The sequence below is a fragment of the Denticeps clupeoides genome, chromosome 2 (genome assembly GCF_900700375.1).
Source record: "Denticeps clupeoides chromosome 2, fDenClu1.1, whole genome shotgun sequence".
In the NCBI taxonomy this organism is placed as follows: domain Eukaryota; kingdom Metazoa; phylum Chordata; class Actinopteri; order Clupeiformes; family Denticipitidae; genus Denticeps; species Denticeps clupeoides.
Window position 1 is genome coordinate 15,603,481 of NC_041708.1, and position 21,623 is coordinate 15,625,103.

General features: G+C 40.1%; 3 protein-coding genes across 4 annotated transcripts; 1 reads left to right on the forward strand and 2 right to left on the reverse strand.

Annotated features, from left to right (window-relative positions):
* Positions 1-4,510: 4,510 nt before the first annotated feature.
* Positions 4,511-9,582, reverse strand: ruvbl1 (RuvB-like AAA ATPase 1). Its single transcript, XM_028969869.1, has 11 exons — positions 8,231-9,582; positions 8,024-8,110; positions 7,801-7,933; positions 7,148-7,299; positions 6,967-7,056; positions 6,631-6,780; positions 6,460-6,523; positions 6,177-6,375; positions 5,984-6,086; positions 5,422-5,513; positions 4,511-4,785 (listed from the first exon to the last, which is right to left on the reverse strand). Exons 1-11 carry the CDS (start codon positions 8,369-8,371, stop codon positions 4,626-4,628), a joined length of 1,371 nt encoding a protein of 456 aa, XP_028825702.1. The 5' UTR covers positions 8,372-9,582; the 3' UTR covers positions 4,511-4,625.
* Positions 9,583-9,959: 377 nt separating this feature from the next.
* Positions 9,960-16,724, forward strand: eefsec (eukaryotic elongation factor, selenocysteine-tRNA-specific). 2 transcript variants are annotated; one of them, XM_028969867.1, is made up of 7 exons: positions 9,960-10,336; positions 13,997-14,204; positions 14,277-14,373; positions 14,587-14,751; positions 15,082-15,708; positions 15,951-16,107; positions 16,253-16,724. In XM_028969867.1, the coding sequence occupies exons 1-7, from the start codon at positions 10,042-10,044 to the stop codon at positions 16,435-16,437; spliced, it is 1,734 nt and encodes a 577-aa protein (XP_028825700.1). In that variant the 5' UTR covers positions 9,960-10,041; the 3' UTR covers positions 16,438-16,724. The 2 variants fall into 2 exon arrangements, with proteins under 2 accessions (XP_028825700.1, XP_028825701.1); XM_028969868.1 differs by lacking the exon at positions 9,960-10,336 and adding an exon at positions 12,388-13,909.
* A 1,740-nt stretch (positions 16,725-18,464) lies between these two features.
* Positions 18,465-20,127, reverse strand: cela1.6 (chymotrypsin like elastase family member 1, tandem duplicate 6). The gene is made up of 7 exons (XM_028960948.1): positions 20,085-20,127; positions 19,877-19,974; positions 19,585-19,685; positions 19,336-19,461; positions 19,064-19,200; positions 18,802-18,944; positions 18,465-18,632 (listed from the first exon to the last, which is right to left on the reverse strand). Exons 1-7 carry the CDS (start codon positions 20,122-20,124, stop codon positions 18,465-18,467), a joined length of 813 nt encoding a protein of 270 aa, XP_028816781.1. The 5' UTR covers positions 20,125-20,127.
* Between the last annotated feature and the right edge of the window lie 1,496 nt (positions 20,128-21,623).

The window sequence follows — 21,623 nt, forward strand, 5'->3', positions numbered from 1 at the left end:
CAGGTGAGTAGTATTGCACATCTGAAAAATATCACCTACAGAGCAAGGACGAGCAAGCTCATCGAGAGAATGCCAAGAGTGTGCAAACTCATAATCAGAGCAAATGGGGGCTATTTTGAAGAAACTAGAATATAAAACATGTTTTCAGTTATTTCACCTTTTTTGTTAAGTACATAATTCCACATGTGTTCATTCATAGTTTTGATGCATTCAGTGTGAATCTACTGTAAATGTTCATGAAAATAAAGACACGTTGAATGAGAAGGTGTGTCCAAACTTTTGGCCTGTACTGTATAAGTGAAATATAAATGAAAAATATTGTCCTTTAGGATTTTTGGTAGACAGCAGAATTCATGGTTCCATTTATCACAGCAAGCCTTCCAGTAAAACAGCCCCAGACCATCACACTACCACCACCATACAGTTGGTGTGATGTCCTTTTTCTGAAATGCGGATGTAATGGGACACAAACCTTACAAGAAGTTTAACTTTTGTCTAGTAAGAGTATTTTCCCAAAAGTCTTTGGGATCATCAAAATGTTTTCTGGCTCACTTTTTCACACAGGGTTAAAATGTTTTTTCTACATTAATAATAAAATCCTTCATTTAAAAAAAACTAATTTGTTTACTTTTGTTGTCTTTGAGTAATATTTATTATTTTTTGATCAGACAAATTTAAATGTTACTAACATGGAAAAAATTAAGAAATCAGAGAGGGGCAAACACCTTTTCACACTAGTGTATATCCATAAAACTCAGGACACTTTTGAAACTGGCACTAAGTGCAGTGTCACCCAATATTTAAAGAATATTTAGATTAAATTGTAATTTTCTTGTTGTCAAACTTTGTGTACAGAATCTACAACAGAGTGAATAAAATAGATGTATTCATAGTTGGGGTCCTAGTGAACCGGAATTGATCTCTTCATCGATGGTTAACTTGAAAGCACGTTGTAAGTCGCTCTGGATAAGGGCGTCTGCCAAATGCCGTAAAATGTAAATGTAAATGTACTAAATAGCGTCTCACAAAAACACAGGCTATGTGTGTTAGACTGAAGCGTCACAGCATCTCCACACTAACCCACTAATATTTTGCATTAATGTTGTATTTAGCTGTGATCAAAATAATCATGATTTTTATCTACATGTTGATTTAACAAACACTAATTGTCTGACTGGTTGCTCCAAACATCACATATTGTCAGAGAAAACTAAAACTCTTTATTAGCTCTGAATAGAGAAACGTTTCATTTAACTATTTACTCTCTAACACATATATGGCTGAAATTACTATAAAGCTCACTTGAACTTGAACTTCAACTTCTGGCTCATACCCTCCATACTACACCTACCCTGAATCTGTCCAACTTGCCACAACCACGGCCTGTTTTTTGCTGTTAACTTTGTATTGGGATTTGAACCAGCCACCGTAATCTCTGGGATGTTTCATGGCAGCAGGAATTTAGTTTGCTGGATTCGGTTCAGCTTTGGTCTGGGCCTTTTCAATCTGTCTTCTCACTCAAATACTAATACTAAATTCAGTTTGACTCTTCAACCAGCCAACGTTTCATCAAAGCCTGCTATATCAGCTATCTACAATTTTTACTTCAGAAAGGAACAACCTGAGACATGCAGAACAGCTGAGATTGCAGAGCCAGCAGCCTCCATCCAATATCTTCCTATTGAAGATTATTGGCCCTAATGTATGATATGAGGCGCCCTCTAGGCCATATAACAAGAAAAGCTCACAAATACACTACTTTTCCTCAAGCATTAATGTACAAACCTCACGCATACACCATATATTCCATCTATATATTTGATATATAGTATGAGGTTGCTCCCTTAAATCATGTAGCATGAAAATCTTACACATATTCTTTTCCTTGCATATATACATGAAAAGCCTGCACACACACAACATACATGAAAAGCTTATATATACATTACGTTTTTTGCAGTCTTTGTATTCCTACTAATTTTGTTGTTCATATCCCTGTAATGTAATGTTAGAAAATGGCAGGAACCACACAAGAGATTTTTTTTCTTCCAATTAATAGTAATTGTCAAATGTCAATGTCATATATCATGAATTACACTCTTCCTCTAAGAAACATTAAACATGGGGTGGGGTGGTAGTAACCTAGTGGGTAACACACTTGCCAATGAACCAGATGACCCAGGTTCAAATCCCACTTCCTACCATTGTGTCCCTGAGCAAGACACTTAACCCCCCCCTCCAGGGGGACTGTCCGTGTAACTACTGATTGCAAGTCGCTCTGGATAAGGGTGTCTGATAAATGCTGTAAATGTAAATGTAAATGTTCAAATGCTTTACTAAGCATTTTATAGCATATGACTTTCTGGTTAATTCACTTCATTTTAGACCATTGAGTCTCTGTCCTGACATTCCTTTAAATTATTAGCTTCATAAATAATTGTGACTATCTCTCATTAGCAACATAATGACTTACAGTATAAACCATGGCCCAGTTGTTCAAACAATTTAAAATAAAATTTATCTGGATTTTGAAATTCATTTATTTGGCTATCCAGGATCTGGCAATTAATTTTTATGCTGATTTTATGCTTAGTTCTACAAATACCTGACCTACTATAGCTGAGGCAAGGCAGCAGACTGGCTTAACCAGTTGCCTGCGAACAACTTAGAGCAGTAAAATAGATCACATAGATCACATTGCATGCATGCATTATTAACAATTGACACTGTATCTGTACCCTGATGTCGATAAAGACATTCTCAAATCTAAAACTGTATTCCTTTATGTTAATTCTCTGCTGAGGTATAGAAATGTATGCACCTGATTAATTTTATGATGCCTACTGAAAAGTTTCTGTTTACAAAATAAACTTAATGTCACTAATGAAATACTACTGTTTCCACAAGGCATGATATAAATTAAAAGGAGGTTCCTACTTTGCAAGCTCAGACAATGGTAAACAAAAATCCAAAAAAGACAAAGAGTTCCAAAACTTTTTCATATGACTGGATGTGTTGACACTTGAATAAGTAATATTTCACCAACAAAATACTGCAAAACTAAGATGAACACTGAATATGCATGATGCAGAAAAATTGGTTAATGTATTTTTAATGTCAAGAATCAGCTACTTTTTTCTATTAACATACAAAGCTCAAAATTGATTGGTCACTAACTACTTGTGCGGCCTCCTAACAGACTACTGCCGTGACTGAGAATTACACTCACAAGACCAAGAATTAATAAACACTTGGCATGTGGATACTTGAGTCCAGGCTAAAGACACATTTTTCTTTTTTCATAAGCTAGTTCTGGCATAGCTTGTTTTGGGTCATTATTTTGACGCTCTGTAACACTTTCTTCCCGACTTCAGTAGTCCATTGATGTCATGAAGTGTTATTATGGTCTGTATCTCTGTATTATTCAATTTTTCACCAATTTTATTGCAACACACTACTTCCTGTATTACAATACTTTTCAAACTACTTTTTATTCAGACAGAGGAGGTTGTGACAAAAGTTGGAACATCTGTATTAATTGGCACCAACTTTTTAGGCTTGATCAACCTCCATTGCTTCAAGACATCTTTACATTGTTAACGTGTTTCTTGATCCTTGAAAAAGCACATTTTGGAATTTTTTTTCCCGGTTTTGGCACATTATCCTTTTTTGTAACCTTTTCCATTTCATACCATTAGTATAGTCATACCATTAGTATATCAACAGAAGTCTTTAATTTGAGAATTCCAGAGATTGTAAGTATAGATTATTAAGCAATTTTTGCTGGGAACTAATGGGTTATACTTATTTTATCTCATGACTACATTAGACCATGTTTGATTATCAAAATAATAGATGGTGCAAGTAAGATGCTCATTGATGCTTCAAAGGTGTCTCCTGTCACACATATACAGTACAGGCCAAACGTTTTCACACACCTTCTCATTCAATGTATTTTCTTTATTGTCATAACCATTTACATTGGTAGAATCTCACTGAAAGCATCAAAACTATGAATGAAAACATGTGGAGTTATGTACTTAACAAAAAAAAGGTGAAATAACTGAAAACATGTTTTATATTCTAGTTTCTTCAAAATAGCCACCATTTGCTCTGATTACTGCTTTGCACAAAGGCATTTTCTCAATGAGCTTCAAGAGGTCATCACCTGAAATGGTTTTCCAACAGTCTTGAAGAAGTTCCCAGAGGTGTTTGGCACTTGGCCTTTTGCTTTCACTCTGTGGTCCAGCTCACCCCAAGCAATATCGAGTGGGCTCAGGTCTGGTGACTGTGGAGGCCATGTCTCCACTTTTTTGTTAAGTACATAACTCCACATGTGTTCATAGGTTTGAAGCCTTCAGTGAGAATCTACCAATGTAAATGGTCATGAAATTAAAGAAAACACATTGAATGAGAATGTGTCCGAACTTTTGGCCTGTACTGTGTATGTAAAGCATTTTAAACAGGAACATGATGGTGGATTAGAATCACTAAAATAAATCAACAGTCATTATAGTTTTTTTTTTTTATTTCATATCATGTGGCAACACACAAGAGAACAGAAAAATGTAAAAAACAGAGAATATGAACACCATAAAGAGCTGATAGGATCTAAATTATTTTAATTATTTCAAGAACTTTGTGTGCTGATCCTGTAGGATTTTAGCCGACGACTTTGCATCATAGAAGAGCTCATTGATTTCCTCCACGTGTTCTCGCTCCACGCCATCCTTACCCTGCACACGAGCCAGCAAGCTAGCTGGGGTCAGGAGCTGCACTGCATACCTGCATGCAAGTACAAAGGTTTCAATTTGTTATTTTAAAGGTTTGTTTTTTTTCCTGTCAGTTTCATCCACATTTGAATTTTTGGTGCTCCCTTGCAAATTCCAAAATGGGCAGGTTTGTGGGTTGGGAGGAAATGTCGCTTTTGAAGACATGTTTTGTACGTTAACCATAAGACCTGTCTTATGGTTTTTGGAAGGCAGACAGCATCATTAAGGGCCTTAATCTGGGTCAAAGTCTTTGGATTCTCCAGCTCAGCACAGGAAGAATTTGATGGGGTATCTCACAAGAGTCATGATCTTCTAAGAAAGCTTCAATTGATGCCTTCATGAGTGTGAATGCTTGACACAATTACACGGAAGCCTAATTTTTGCACAAATTATGCCTTTTGAACGCTATGGTCTTAAACTTTAAATCAGCAACCGAATAGCCAGTTTGAGGTTAAAAAATTGCCTCCTCTTCTTTTTGGATTGCGTACCTCTTATGATTCCACCTGCTATGATCCACTAGCATGAAATGTGAATATTTTATTTCATTCCAAACTAAACTGGAATATGACTGTGTGTTATTTGACAATTAGTATGTGCAAGCTATTCAGTAAAAATGAGCTTTGTGTATGTCTTCATGAGTGTGTTTTACCTGAGTGTAGTCTTGGTACCGATGTCTCCAAGGTGTGTTAGAGCTTCCTCCGTGATACTGATGCCTTCAGTCTGTGCACGGATTTTTATGATCTACACACAAATCACACCACACAGTTTTAGCACAAAATGCTAGTCGATAATTTATGCAAGACAAATAGAACATAATGGATACAACACTCTGTAGATGCAGACAAGATATTTGCTTGCTTTACTCATGGGAATGGTTTCTGTGCTCAGCTGTTAAGATTAAACTGTTCAAATAATTACATTTGTTTTTATTTCCATTTCAGCAGAGCACAAAACAAATGTTTTGATCAAAGATTGCAATAGAAAAAAGTAGCAGGACAGCAGTGATACAGGACCAATGATTTGACTGCTCATAATGGTCTCAGGGAGTAGCATTAACAAAAGACAGAATCTACAACTTGCTCTGGCACAACTTCTACTCACTGATTTGAGCCACATTTGGCTAAACTAACTAGTTCTGCAATAAATTAACTATTGCATTATTCTGCTGCTTTATTTTCTGTAAAAAAAAAAAAAAAAGGAAAATACAACACCTGCTTCAGCTCTTGTGGAGTGTAGAGCATAGTTCTAATGATCATGACTCGGTCCAGCAGGTCCCGTGGAATCCCATGTGGAGAGGTGATATCCTCTGTTCCTCTGAAAGAGCCAGTGAAAGAGGGCACAACCCTGTAAGTTTCCTGCATTAATATGTCACTCAGCTGGCCAGCTATGCCCTCTGTTCCTCACCTGACAAGGCATTGCCCACGATTGGAGGCGAAGACGACAATGGGAGCAATAGAGCTCTCCAGTGCACGGTGCAGGTAGGTGAAACACTCAATATCGAACATGTGAACCTCATCCACAAATAACACACCTGGGACCAGTTCTGCCACACCCTTGTCAATGTACTTATTCACCAACTTATTGATTTCCACACGCAGCTTATCTGCAAATCAAAATCAGACGATAACAGGATGAACAGGCAAAAGAGCACAGAAGTAAAATTTGCCTTTGTGAGTGTGTGTATCACCTGTAATTTCGGTCTTCTTAGGTTTCATCAACTGGCCCATCATAGACATGATATCCTGGCCGCCCTGGAACAGATTGATCAGTTGATAGGAGGGTGCTTGCAAGTTTGCGCAAGTTCTGTTGATATTAATGGCAGCCAAATTAAAAAAGCTGTGTGTGTATGTATGTGTACCTGTGGACGGGCATTAGCTACATCCAGGTCATGCAGGGTTACGTCCTGTATGATCTCCTTCTTCTTGTGCACATCTCCTTTTGGCAGTGGGACATACTCTTCTGCCTCTAGATCAAACTCTGTTGCAAACGTGTCGCAGCGTCCCTGCCTCTGAACAAGTCACAGTACACAAGTTTACACACAAACCACAAATTGGGAAAGTGGGAGATCTCTCACTGCCGGACCGACTGTCTACTCAGTGGGCATCTGCACGTGACCTGCCGTCTGATAACACCACAGCCACTGTACCCTGCAAGAGTGGGCAATTTGTCTATGATGATGTGAAGGTGTTGCTACCTTGACTGCACCACTGTTGGCCTCAATGTAGATAACATCCCCCACCTCAACTCTCTCCTTCTGAAGGCTCTCATAGATACTGGGATCCAGCTGCCAAACACACACACACACACACAAAAGTATGGTTATTGCTTAACACACAAAAATATACCACTATGATAAGAAAGACTCTCACACTCACCTTGAGCTGCTTGGTGCCCTTTGCTGTTTTTAATCCTATGATGACATGGCTGATTGTTTTCCCATAACCACCCATGGGGTTCTCTGTCTCACATGGGGTCAACTCAGTCACCTCCCCCTCGTATACCTCCTTAGTCTCTTTGATGCGCAGACCTAAACAAACACACAATGTGAAAATGAGCTCTCCAGGTAATGTCAGATTCAGACACTGTAGGCAATTTTCCAAGTGAGGGAGCTCACACATTACCAACTGGTGATAATACAAACAGTATTGTTACCAGATTCTGCAGATGAGTCAGGGCGACCTAATTTCTCAAATTGACCAGGAATCGTATGTTATCATATGTTACATACATAACAGTATTTGTTTAAATGTTACATGTAGCACCAGTTTCCGTGTCACTATATACTTTGTGACATGCATATAGCTGAAATGACAATAAAGCTCAACTTCAACTAGTTGGTGACACTCGCCTATGAACCAGAGGACCACAAAGTCACAGGTTCAAACCACACTTATTACCATTGTGACCCTGAGCATCTCCAGGGAAGACTGTCTCTGTAACTACTTATTGCAAGTAACTCTGAATAAGGGTGTCTGAAATACGCCATACCTGAAAATGTAAAACTTGTTTACTTCTTGTGAACACTCACCAATTGCCCTCCTGAAGTTCTCCATGAGCACCTCAGTCTTTTTGATCTCTGATGAGTAAACCTCACTACCCACCATCGGGCAGAAGGGCACCTTATTACCCAGCTCCTGTGCCATAGCCAGCGCCAGTGCAGTCTAGAGATAAACACACACATCTAAATAAATAGACAACAATAATAAAAAAAAACAGCACAAATCACAATAATCATTTCATTTTAAAGCTACCTTTCCTGTACCAGGTGGTCCTGCTAGTAAAATCGCTCTCCCGGCCATCTTCTTGGAGCGGATGAGTTCTACAATGATCCCGCATGCCTTGAAAACGGAGAGGTGTAAGAACTGCTTAAATGTGTATACATGAAGAATTAAATACATTGCAGAACAGCTTTAATGTTAAAGGAGGGCAGATGGGACAACTAACTCGTGACTGGTTACCTCTCTGGCGGTCTCCTGTCCGACCAGGCCGGAAGCTGACTGCTTCGCGTATCCTGACTCGTCCAGCCCGAGTCCTTTCACATGACTGTGCGATGCGATGCGCTGGGTCTTAGTGGTGCTTTTCACCTCTTCGATCTTCATCTTCCTCCAATATTCGCAAAGGAAGCCAAATTGTGTGGAACGGACGCTCGGTATTGATTGATTCGGTACACGACTCTTCCAACAGACACACGCGGCCGGTTACCAAGGAACTTGAGGGAAGGCCCGCCCCTCCTGCGCTCTCTAAGCAAGACATTCGTCCGTGGAATCTTTAACGGTCAGCTATTGGTTCATCCTTCTCTCAATCTCGCGAAATCCTCAGCTTCCCCGCCCACTCTGTTCCGTTCTTGCGTCTGTTAAATGGGTGTTCGGGAAACAGGAGAGATATCTGAAACCGATATTTATGTTCCGAGTATAATTTCGCTTCACCATTGGTCAGCTATGGTAGTTTGGAAACAGTTATAATTTCGGAGAACGATCAGTGAAACAAGATATGATCTGTTGTTTAAATAGTATTGTTTCAATGTAAATGAAACATGAATTTGTTAAGGAAGGATATGCCATATCTGGCGTTTTTTTTTTGTTCCCCAACTTATTTTAACAGTAATATATTCGGGACATTTCCATTTGTATAGACATGTGGGACCTGGGGGATGTGTTGTCTACTTTGAGCACTAAGGTTGGTGTGAAGAATCATTGGAATTGGCTTTTTTCTCTTATATCACCCTTAGTAGTCCCCTATTATTGTATCTAAGGTCTCTTCTTGAAATTTAGTGCAGAATTGCAGCCACTTTTAGCCAGTCCCACAATGAGATTTCGCCAGTTTGCTGTGTGAAACTTTGAATACTAATCAGGAGAGCGGCCTTCGTGGAAATGGCACCAAAACTCAATGCAAACAGGAAGTTGTGTCAGCATCTTTCCAGAAAAAACTTAATGTTCAGAGACTCACATGACAGAACTAAAAAATACATTTGTGCTCATTTTTACATCCACTCACCAAGCAACTGCAGTGCTTCACACGTTTGCAAGCCATGACAGTCGATGTAGCTACATTTTTAGGGGAGGGACAGGAAATTCTCTGGGCCGACAAAGCATGAGAAAGGGGGGGTAACCTTTCCCCTTAGGATGACATAAGGGGACAAATCCCAGATCTGACTGCCAGAGCTGCCGTTCTCTGAACAGTGAAGCAGAATGGCCAAAGCTCTCATTATACATATCACCATTTGTAGCCACTGCAGGACCTGCATAGACAGGCGAGGGGAACTCGTAATAATGTTAAATAATCTCACAAAGGGGACCTTTAAATCTTCATGACCACAGAGCTCTATTCAGAAATCTTATTGCACACTTATTGTTCATTTTTCGTAACCTTTCTGTTTGTTACTGATCATATTTTTCTATGTTGTAGTTTATTAACCTTTCTTTATTAAGTCTTTCTCTGGGAGACCAAATTGCAGGGCTCAGAATAAAACTTTTTTTTTTCATAAATCTGTATGCTGGGAAATTAAGGTTTTAGAAATGTTAAATTTTAGGAATGAAAAATGTGAAATTGTTCTAACCTTGTTATTGGTAATATTAATACAAATATGTCTCATTAATACGACAAACAGGCTACACTGTGTAAAAGAAAGATTACTTCTGGAAGGCCGGAATGCACGAACGAGATCTTGTTTCGTCGCATGCGGGGAAGTATTTTACTGAAACACCGGAAGCGTTTTTTCGGGCAAATTGGTCATCTGTAACCCTTCCGCTTGTGTAGCAGTTGGACAGCGATGTCGGACTCGAACCCCCGAACTCTCAACTTCAACGTGGGGGTGCTGGGCCACGTCGACAGCGGGAAGACGTCACTGGCCCGCGCGTTGAGCAGCACGGCCTCTACCGCCGCCTTCGACAAGAACCCACAGTCACGGGAGCGCGGCATCACTCTCGACCTCGGCTTCAGCGCGTTCACCGTGGAGCTGCCGGAGCAGCTGTACGCGCCCTGTCACCAGCGTGGCTTCGACAGTCTGCAGTTCACGCTGGTGGACTGTCCCGGCCACGCGTCGCTCATCCGCACCATCATCGGGGGTTAGCCTCTCTCCCTCGCTCTCTTCTCTCTCAGTCACTCTCACACACACACTCTCTCTCTCTCAGTCACTCTCACACACACACACTCTCTCTCTCTGTCACACTCTCTCTCTTTGTCACTCTCTTTTTCTGTCTCACTCTGTCACTTTCAGGTGGATGAGAATAGTTGAGTTAGAATAAAGACTTTTGTTGCAGATAAGAAGTCTTGTCTATTTTGATATGTGACAAAAATCTAAAAATCCTTTAAAAAGGTGTAAATGGACCTGTCAAATTTGAATCTCCTTTGCCAGATGATTTTACATCACATGGTTCTGTGCAAGTTAAGAACATTAAGAGCTTGATATTTCCTTGAGTTCTCATTGCTTGTTAGTGGCAGAGTGGGATAAGTCGCAACTCCGTTGGTCCTGCTGATACGAGACACGTTTTGCATGTTTTCTCCCAGATTAAGTTTACCTCACTTTACCCACAGAAAAGTCATTTTAAATGTAGACATGCTGTGAATCAGAGCTTCCTACTATTCCTTAAGGGCCTTTATTGTGTGTCTAAGTTAACAGAAGTTTGAGAAATGTAAATACAGGGCATTAAAATTTTCAAGAATAAATACACTCAGATTAATATATTGCTGTTATTAGGGCTGCAACTAACGATTATTTTAACAATCGATTAATATGTCGATTAATCGTAGAATCGAACAAAAAAAAGAGAGAAAAATTTTTAAAAAAATAAAGTGCCACCTGAGCTGCCAGAACGCTAAATAATTCATAAAAAAAATAAAGAACAATACAAATCAGAAAATTTAACAGGATTTGTTTGAATGTCAGAACTACACTACACTGCAGATGCACACACTAGTGTTCTCTACACTACACTGCAGATGCACACACTCGCAGACGCACACACTCACAAACTCTCACACTGACACACACACACTCCAAAAAATGCTTTTCTAATTTAGTAGTTTTGTCCTGATTTCAGTCCAAATCTCTAAAAAATCTTAAATCAAGATACATTTACTAGACATGAAATAGCATAAGAAATTGTCTTTTTTTTGATAAAACATCTCAAAATTAAGTGATTGTTTAAAACAAGCAAAATTATCTGCCAATGGGGTAAGAAAACTAATCTTAATGAGATATAATCTCAAACAGAAGTTTTAAGCATCACTTAATTTTCCCATGCCATTTTTCTTGTGTAGTAGTCTTAATTTAAGATTTTTTAGATATTTGGACTGGAAACGAGACAAAATTACTAGGTAAGAAAAGCTTTTTTTTGCAGTGTAGCTATACATGACAACAGATTGAAAAATGAATGGTCCAAAAAAGGCTAGTGAATAAAAACATGTCTTTAGTCTTTTAATGCAAAGTAACTATAGCACCCCTGCTTTACTACTGTTATTAACGAGCTAACGCTAACTTGTCATGCCTGTCAAGCTGGATGACGGGTACATTAACATTTACATTTACAGCATTTATCAGACGCCCTTATCCAGAGCGACAATCAGTAGTTACTGGGAAAGTCCCCCTGGAGCAACTTAGGGTTAAGTGTCTTGCTCAGGGACACTATGCTACTACCACCCACGCGGAGATGCAGAGAACAGTCCGAACACTGTTTCATCCCCCCCTCCACACCTGTAGGCGGCGCTGTAAGTCCCCGTCTAGTTCTCCTCCGCGGCGAGTTAAAAACCATCACCAGGGACATTACATTCCTCACTTCAAAACGGAACAAAAGTATGATTCTGTAGCGACTTACCCTGCTGCTGAACCCCCTTCTTCCTCCTCAAACACGCCAACATGTTTGCGTTTCAGGTGCAGGATCATTGCCATGGTGCTACCCGTGCCATGCCATGTCGCTTTTGCATATTTTCGCGCAATTTCTCTGCCTCCGCCATGTTTCTGTCCTCTACCTCCGCTTGTTTTTTTGTTTTTTTGCTCCGCGCTGTCTATTAGGCGCCAAACTCTGCTAGCATCTGTGCGCGAGAGAGACCGAGTGTGTTCACTCCGCTCCGCGCTCAAATAAAGTTTTTTTTTTTTAATAATCAAACGTCTCCGCATCGCGACATAACGAATCGATTAGGAAATTCGTTGCCAACTCTTTTAGTAATCAATTTTTATCGATTCAATCGATTCTTTGTTGCAGCCCTAGCTGTTATATAATGTATACTCAGAAATATTACTCGGTATAACAACTTTATCCTCAGTTTTTTGTGTTATAGTACATTTACTCATCCTCCACACAAGCTGTTTAGTGATCATTTTCAACAATGCAACTGTGTTTTGTAACCATTGCATCGCAATGGCTTGACAGATCAGTTTTTTTCTATTCCAAGCATTTTCAAGTCATTGAAACCAATAAGGTTCTAATGTGGATCAAGGATGAGTTTTTATCAGATGTAAAAAGTAATGTCAGAGACTCTTTAAAGGTCAGATTTTGTGCTGTGAGAATTTGTCTCAAGATGCCATCAGCTAACTTCAAAAGTTCAAAAGTCACATATGCTGCTACCTTTTACTATAGCACTCACTGTAAATCTCATGTCATAGACGGTGTCCCTCCGGCTCAGACACAGTTGTCTTATTATGTATTGCTACTTAAATATACACTCACCAGCCACTTCATTATGTACACCTCGTTAGTACCGAGTTGGATCACCTTTTGCCCTCAGAATAATTCTTTTTGGCATACATTCAACAAGGTGTTGGAAACATTACTCTGAGATTTTGGTCCATATTGCCATGTAGATTTATCTGCTCCACCACACCCCAAGGGTGCTCTGTTGGATAGAGATCTGGTGAAGTACAGTGACCTCATTGTCATGAGCTGATTTGAGCTTGGTGATATGGTGCATTATCCTGCTGGAAGTAGCCATGAGAAGATGAGTACATATGCTCACATGGTCAGCAACAATACTTGAGTAGGCTGTGGCATTTAAACATTCCTCAGTTGGCTCTAAGGTGTGCCACACCATTATAGTACCACCTCCAGCCTTAGATATGTAGGAGATTGAATTTAAGAATTTAATACCCTATCATCTGAATGATGCAGCTTTTTCCCAATCTCCTCTTGTTCAATTTTGGTGAACCTGTGCAAATTGGAACCTCTGGTTCCTGTTCCTGACAGGAGTGGCACCTGGTGAGGTAACAAGCAATTGAACAGGTTTACCTAATAAAGTTTCTGCTAAAGTGTTAATATGAAAACCACCATAGCCAGCTAGTACTGAAGGTTTAGATTTGTACATTTATGTATTTATTTATTATTACATTTTTTTATCCTTTCCCATTCAGCGTATTGAAGATCAGTCAGTTGGATGAACAAAATGCGTGTGTATGAGTGTGTATTTATGCGCCCATGTGCATACAAAAAAGATGTCAGAATACATGCTCATTTTTCCTTTAACTTTCATACCTCTTTTCCACTGCACTAGTGCTGGTTCCAGTGCTCAGCTACTGCTGAAATTGGGAACCAGCAAGAAGTGACCGATATTTCCACTGACTCCAGAGCCCAGTGGCAGGCATTTTTTTTTACCGCCATGACCAAACATGGCACAGGCACAGTACTGGCACCACTGCAGTGGAAAAGGTATTTCTGTGTTGAGCTGGTGTAACACTTTTTGTGTAAGCTCAAATTTAAACTGTTCTCTGTCTGGTTAATGTTGTGACTGTGCAGGATCTCAAATCATTGACCTGATGATGTTAGTGGTTGACATAGTGAAGGGCATGCAGACGCAGACAGCAGAATGTCTTTTGATTGGGGAGCTCACCTGCTCTCGCATGCTTGTAATCCTGAACAAAATTGACCTCTTGGCCAGCAACAAGAGACAGAGTGCCATTGAAAAGATGACAAAAAGGATTCACAAAACTCTGGAAAACACCAGGTATGTATACACACACAGAGAGACACACAGAGAGATACCTTTGACACACTAATGGTGTTTCGTGATGGGCAGGTTTAAGGACTGTCCAGTCATTGCAGTGGCAGCAAAACCTGGAGGTCCTGATGCTGGTGACTCTGTGGAGCCTATGGGAGTTCCTGAGCTGATACAGGTAATACTTTCCATTCTTTAGTTTTCCTTATAAAGACAGAGCTCTTCATAGAGTGGGGAAAGCTGGGCCTGTTCGCTGGGGCCACCCTTTAAAACCATAATGTTGTTGATTTGGACAATTTCTGTATGACCACAGAACTAAAACAGCAGTGAACCAGTGGGACATTTAATTTAAAAGGTGTGTTGCTGTTTTGTCTTATGTGTGTCTGTTTAGGCTCTGAAGTCCCAGGCCTTCTTCCCCAACAGAGACCCTTCTGGATCTTTACTCATGGCTGTAGACCACTGCTTTTCCATACGTGGCCAGGGAACAGTAATGACTGGAACCATCTTGCAGGGAGCAATTAATATCAATGACAATGTGGAGATTCCAGCCCTGAAGGTATGACACAAACACATAAACATAAAAGTGTCAGTAGACTACTGTGTATGCAGATGATTTCTGAAACTTCTGAAGGCGTTTCCTGCTGAATAGAAACATGTTTGTGTACATTATTAAAAAGTTCAAACAAATTAAATAATAGGCTTGTGTATTGAGGATGGAAAATGTAAAATGTCTAAAGTTGTACATTTTTTGTAATGAGACGTGAATGAGATCTATATCAGACACTGCTCTCATTAATTTCATGCTTACTCTTAAATTAAATTCCAAACTTTTACATTCATTGACACATCATTATTAACCTCACCCTCCGTCCTTGTGAACTTGTAGGTGACTCGAAAGGTCAAGTCACTTCAGATGTTCCGGCGGCCAGTTAACACTGCAGTGCAGGGTGACCGCGTGGGCGTGTGTGTGACACAGTTTGACCCTAAGCTGCTTGAGCGAGGTGTGGTGTGTTTACCAGGGTCACTGCACACACTGTACGCTGCTGTCATCTCTGTACACAAAATCGGCTATTTCAGAGGAACACTGAGCAGCCGAGCCAAATTCCACATCAGTGTCGGACATGAGACAGTAATGGCACGGGTTTGCTTTTTTGGTTCAGCCATGTCTCCTGGTAATCAAACTGACCAATCAAGAGGTCAGATAGACTCAGATGCCACCTTTTCCTTCTCTTTCGATCGAGAGTATTGCCATCAGGATGAGTATGTGGTTGGCCAGGCTGGCACCCCAGACCCTGAGCAGTGGGCTCTCCTGGAGTTTGAGAAGCCAGTCACATGTCCACCTCTGTCCCTGGTGATTGGATCACGACTTGACACAGATATCCATGCCAACTTGTGCCGATTGGCCTTCCATGGAAAACTCCTGCATGGCATGGAAGACAAGAACTACATGGAGAATAGTCTGCCCCGCCTTCACATAAGCAAGGACAAACACAAGGAGGGAATTGTGGAAAGGGTAACACACACACATATGCATACATACATACATTAATGCACACACACACACATAGAAACAATGGAGTTCATGTAGCATTTGAATGTTACATTTTTATAAGGTGAGAGGAATAAATAAGTCTTAATTCAATTACACAACTTGACAATTTACAGTATTACAGTGAAGGATATTTTATAAGCAAAATAAGGTATATTTCTACACATGCAGACCATCCACTCAGGCATTTCTTTCTCTGTGGTAAGGTTACTGATGACTACAGTGTGATTGGCCGGAACCTGTTCAAGAAGGAGACCAATCTGCAGCTTTTTGTTGGGTTAAAGGTAACACTCTCTTCAGGAGAGACAGGCGTCATCGAAGGTGGTTTTGGTCAGAGTGGGAAAATCAAGATCAGAATTCCAGGTAGATTCTCAGCAGCATGAGCCACAAGCAGCAGAAATTAAAATGTTTCTGTTCTTACTGATCAGACATCCACTATGTTTAGTAGCAAACATTTGGGTTGATGTTGCTGTGGTTTCACATTTGAACTCCCTTCTGTCTTTCTCAGAGGGACTGAAGGATGAAACCAAGCAGTTCTTCTCTACTAAAAAAAAAGGAAAGGCAAGTGCAAGAAGTGAAACAGCCAAAGAAGATGAGCAACTCTCAACCAAGGACAACTCTCAACCAATCACAATCCACCTCAATTTTAAGAGATTTGTCTTTGACCCTCTAAAGAAGATGGTTCAGGTGTGACCTAGAAGCTGACTTCTGAAGTAGAGTATCACATTTGAAGGTGTCTCCACAGAGGGCGTGTATAGCCTGCCTGTTCCTGAGGAACATGCTATGTTAACAGATCTGTTCTGTGTGTATCTGAGTTTGGGGTCAGTTTACTTTGTCAAGTACACATAATTTTCAAAAGTAATACAGAATCTGACTCCAGGATATGTATATTGATATAAGTGAATGTAAATGAATGTGATTGAAATCATTGCAACGGGATTAGTTCTCATTTGACCCAATAAAGCCTAAGATGTATTGGAGTTGTGTTGACCAGTGGTTCAAAAACTTTTGATGCCAAGGTCCTACATTAAATATTTGGACACTTAGATAGTTTCAAACATTTAAACACAATTAAAATTTTAAATAACATCAAACTTTTTTTTTACTCAAGGGGAGTAATTTTTAAAAAATTGTCAGCTAAACACATTTATGGAAATACCCTAATGGCTAATTAGGAAACATATCATGTGTATACTTAGAGAATCTAACAAAATTACCACACCCTCATATTTGTGTAAATATTATAACTATTGGAAGAGTGTACGATGATTCCAGTGGAAACATGTGAAGCACTTGTTAACTCCATGTGCAAAAGAGGAGCAGTTGGAAAATAATGGTGGCCACACAAAATATTGAAACTTTGGACACAATTTTGACTTAGGGGTGTAATCACTTTTGTTGCCAGTTATTTAGACCTAAACGTCTGAGTGTAGAGAGGCAATAGCTAATTTTACAGTTTTACAAACTTTACATTGTGTCAAGCTTCATATCTTCAGTGTTGTCAAAAGGAAAGATCTTATAATTTTAAATGTGAGTAGTGTACTGTACTGTATGTTTTAAAAATGCTTGGATAGTCACTTGAAAAATGTAAAGAATTTGACCACTTCATCTCACTTTCCATACCCAATTATTCTTCTATGTCTCATTCAATATCCATAGTCCCTATGAGAGTTGCAGGTTCCAGAGCCAATCACAAAACAACGGGTGCTGGGCAGGGACTCATCCAGGGCAAGGCACAATCCCACCACAGGGCACACACACCAATCATTAACACATTAACGAGTGGCAAATTTTTGGAGACCCATCCATGATGCTTGTTAAATAGTTATGTAACTGAAGTGGAACAATTCAACAGAACACAAGGTTATCACATGCTTACATATCATATGAATGATGAAGGCACAAAGAAGAGGTCATGGTCCTCGTCGATCCAGTTTATTATTAATATAAGTATTTATCAAATATTTATACAAATGTTGATTTTACTGTGCTAGACATGTGTTGGGCTACAATATGCTATTTACACATTGTTATGTAATTTATGGAGCACAGAGCTGCTGTCCAATGATGGGAAGTCCCACCCACACAAGAGATTTTATGTCAAAACTGAACTCTTGCTTGTATCTCCTAAACCAAAGTTAAGGAGATACAAACACTTTGAGCACAACTCAGCTGCTACAGTGCTCATTCATACAGAGCCCTGGCAGCAGGACAGCACTTCTCCCTGTATCTGCCTGCACTGGCTATTAATCAAGTTTCATATCTCATAAAAAAAACCTCCTTCTAACCTACAATTACCTCCTTGCCATAGCCCCTCAGTATTTAGCCAACCTCCACCTTGGCATTTACCATCCACAGACAATTGATTACTATCAAAGGACTGATCTTTCATTGACAGTATGAGCAACTTTGCTATAATGTACAGCATACCAGGAAGGCCTAGTCCATTAAACAGGATGAGGTATTATTTCCAAAAATGAGTACAAAAAAACAAATATTATTTTCTATGTTTTATTGTTAGATTCAAAATCATGAATATTCAGTTGGTGTCTTTTTCAGATCCTCAGATTTCTTTGGGTCACTCACTACTTCAGCCTATCCCATGATCTGTGAAGAGGTTAAATAGATATATTAACAGATAAATAGACAGATAGACACACAAAAGAACGAGCCACTAAAAAGCTTTAAATGATTGTTGACTATAATCTGTTTTTTAAAGATTATAAACCAGCTCCTACACCCTCCATCCAGCCCAGGTAGGCAGACACACGGGTGAAGACAGTGGGCTTCTTCTGAGTGTTGCAGCCAAGAGAGGACACAAAGCTGGTGACTCCATGGACTACATACTGACCGTTGACCTGGCAGTTCAGAGGACCACCAGAATCTCCCTGCAGTCATGATAATAAAGCTTAGTTTCAACTAAACAACATGTCCACAGATCCACTCAAACAGCATCCAACTTCATCTGACACATTCAGTGAATAATTGTAAGTGCTCCCAGGCTCCATGTAGCTGTAGCTATGCACTCATTCAGCAGCAGCAACAGCCCATGCTTACATTGCATCCAGACAAACTGCCACCTCCTGCGCACACCATGGTGTTCTTAACAGTGCTGCCCCACCAGTCGGACCTGCTGCAGGTGCTGTAGTCCACCACAGGCAGATAGGCCTGCTTCAGCTGGGCAGAGAGGCTACCACCCGCTGCCAGACAGAAAAAGATGTGACATGCCTAACAATAGTTGACAAGTGCTTCTAGGAGAGGCCAGACATCATTTTTAATACAAAGACTGTGCATGTGAGAGAGAGAATGAGAAACGCACTGGAGGTGCGGCCCCAGCCAGTGATGTAGCAGGGGTTGTTGTTGGGGAGGACCTGCCCAGATGGGGGCAGCAGACCCAGCTTCACATACGAGTTGAGTACAACGTCAGAGGACAGACGCAGCAGGGCAATGTCATATCTGAAAGAAGAAAGGCAGTCAGATTTGATCATTTCACAGGAGGGCATGTATGTTTAGATATATATGATCTGCTACAAACAGAACAAAAAACATGTCACTGGTCAGACTGTGTAGGTGCAAAACATGAGTACTGACCCGCTGGCCACATTGTTGGAATTCCAGTTGGGGTGGATATAGACGCGACTCACACCCTTAATCTGCTCCCTACCACTATTGGCATTGAGGTCATGCTCTCCTAAGACAACGCGCCAAGTACGGGAGCTGTGGGTTAGCGAGGCATTGAGTTCACATATGTATGTACAATTGATCCTACTGTAATATTTACTTTTAAAACGTGCTCTGGTATCACACTGTACAGTTGGTACCTACTCTGACACCTCTCACCTGTCCACACAGTGGGCAGCAGTCATTACCCAGCCTGGTTTGATCAGAGTGCCTCCACAGGTGTGGTAGTACATACTGCCAGACTGGTACTGCAGAGAGATCTGAGGAACAAGCCCTAGAGTGAGAGCTGGACAGACACTGACAAAGGGTCAGGTGCAAAAAGACCATGAACAAAAAGTTGTGAGAATTTTAAGGACTCTGAACCTCAAGGACTGAGAAGAACAGAGATACATTACATTTGAAAACTAACAGAACAGAGAACTTCAAGAACTGCTCTGACACTGTGAAGTACCTGCCATGGCCATGCGTTGGGACTGGCGATCTCACCTCCAACCACCCTTTCCTCTACAGCCTCCTCCAGATACCTGGGCTCGGGCCTTTCAGCCACCACTTAATATAAACCCAAAACAGGACAAAATAATAACATCAGAGACCACCACAAACTGCCCAGTCTCTATCCACCTTGACTTCATGAAATGTACAACTGCGAGAAGTCTTACCCAGGGCAGCGAGGACAGTCAGCACCACAAATCTCAGCATGTCTGCACTTGCTCTCTGTGATGTGGAAGGTGGACTGTCACAATGGATTTTATAGAGTCCGGCTGTGATTCCAAATTCTCCAGGTGTGTTGCTCACACGCTTATCCATCATCATCAAGGTCATATTTTCAGCTTAGCTGCAGTGTGGTTCTCTAACTCATGGCTGTGGTCTTGGGCACAGGGTTTTATCAGTTCTCTCAGTAAGCAGGAAGTGTGTTAACCTAATCCCAGAATGCACACAGGTGTGAAGATTTATTTTATTGATATTTATTTTTGTTGTAACCCCCCTGTAATGTAGCCTGTAATGTATCTTAAAATTAATTTTAAATAGAGATGATAATAGAGATGTAGCAATGTTGTTTCTAGAATGTTTAGTTGTTAGAATACAATCCTTGCAAAGGATTATTTTGCATCTGTTTTTCATATACAGATCTTCATTACATAATCTGAAGTAAATTATAATCATGTGATGTGATGCACAACTGAGTTTTAACAAGGCAAAAAAAGAGGAACACTGATTAATCAACTACGTAATGAGTTCAACCCACAGTGTCAGAACTACACTCACAATGTCAAACTACTACACCCATAATGTAACTACACCCATAGCATCAAATATACTCCTACAGTCAATCTACAAACACAGCCAAACTACACACACTGACAGAAATACTCCAACATGTAAAAGCACCCACAACATCAGAATTGGACAGATTAATAACTAATTCAGAACTATCTACTGCATCAAAAGTACATTCATACTACCTACAGTATCAGAACCCCTCCACATTCTTAACTTAATTGCAACATCACAAATAAAGTTGTGTTTGTCATGGCATCAAGACACTTAAAAGGAATTGTGTTATGTATGGTGCTTGTTTCTGGGAATGTATTTTCTGGGAAGTTGATAAGTCAGGGAAAGCTGCACATGAGTGAGATAAAGTGTCCTATTTAAACCTTGAATCAACTGTAGGCACCATGGCCAAAGACAAATACATACAGATAGATTAATACTGTCTGAATATTATATTTGTCCAGTCATAATTACAAATTACACCCAGATTCTTAGCTCGCAAATTGATGATGCCCAAAATTGCAATTAGAAGGAATTCAGCAAATTTCTGGTTTATTCAGTATTGTTATTGAATTATTTAAATAAGGATAATTATGGTTTTATTTGTTTATGTATCATTTACATTTACAGCATTTATCAGACACCCTGATTCAGGGACGACCTACAATCAGTAGTTACAGGGACAGTTCCCCTGGAGACATATAAGTGAAGCGAAAGTGAAGTGATTGTCATTGTGTGTGTCTCCCTCTCCCGCCTGGGCAGGGTCTGTGACAGCTAGGCTTAATCCATGGACAGGAAACTGACCCATTTAGGTGTGGTAATTGGCAAGGACCACACAATAACATACTGTCCCAATACATGGACCACAATATGATTGCAGTATCATAATATTGCGATACTGTGATACATACATGGCAATACAGGGA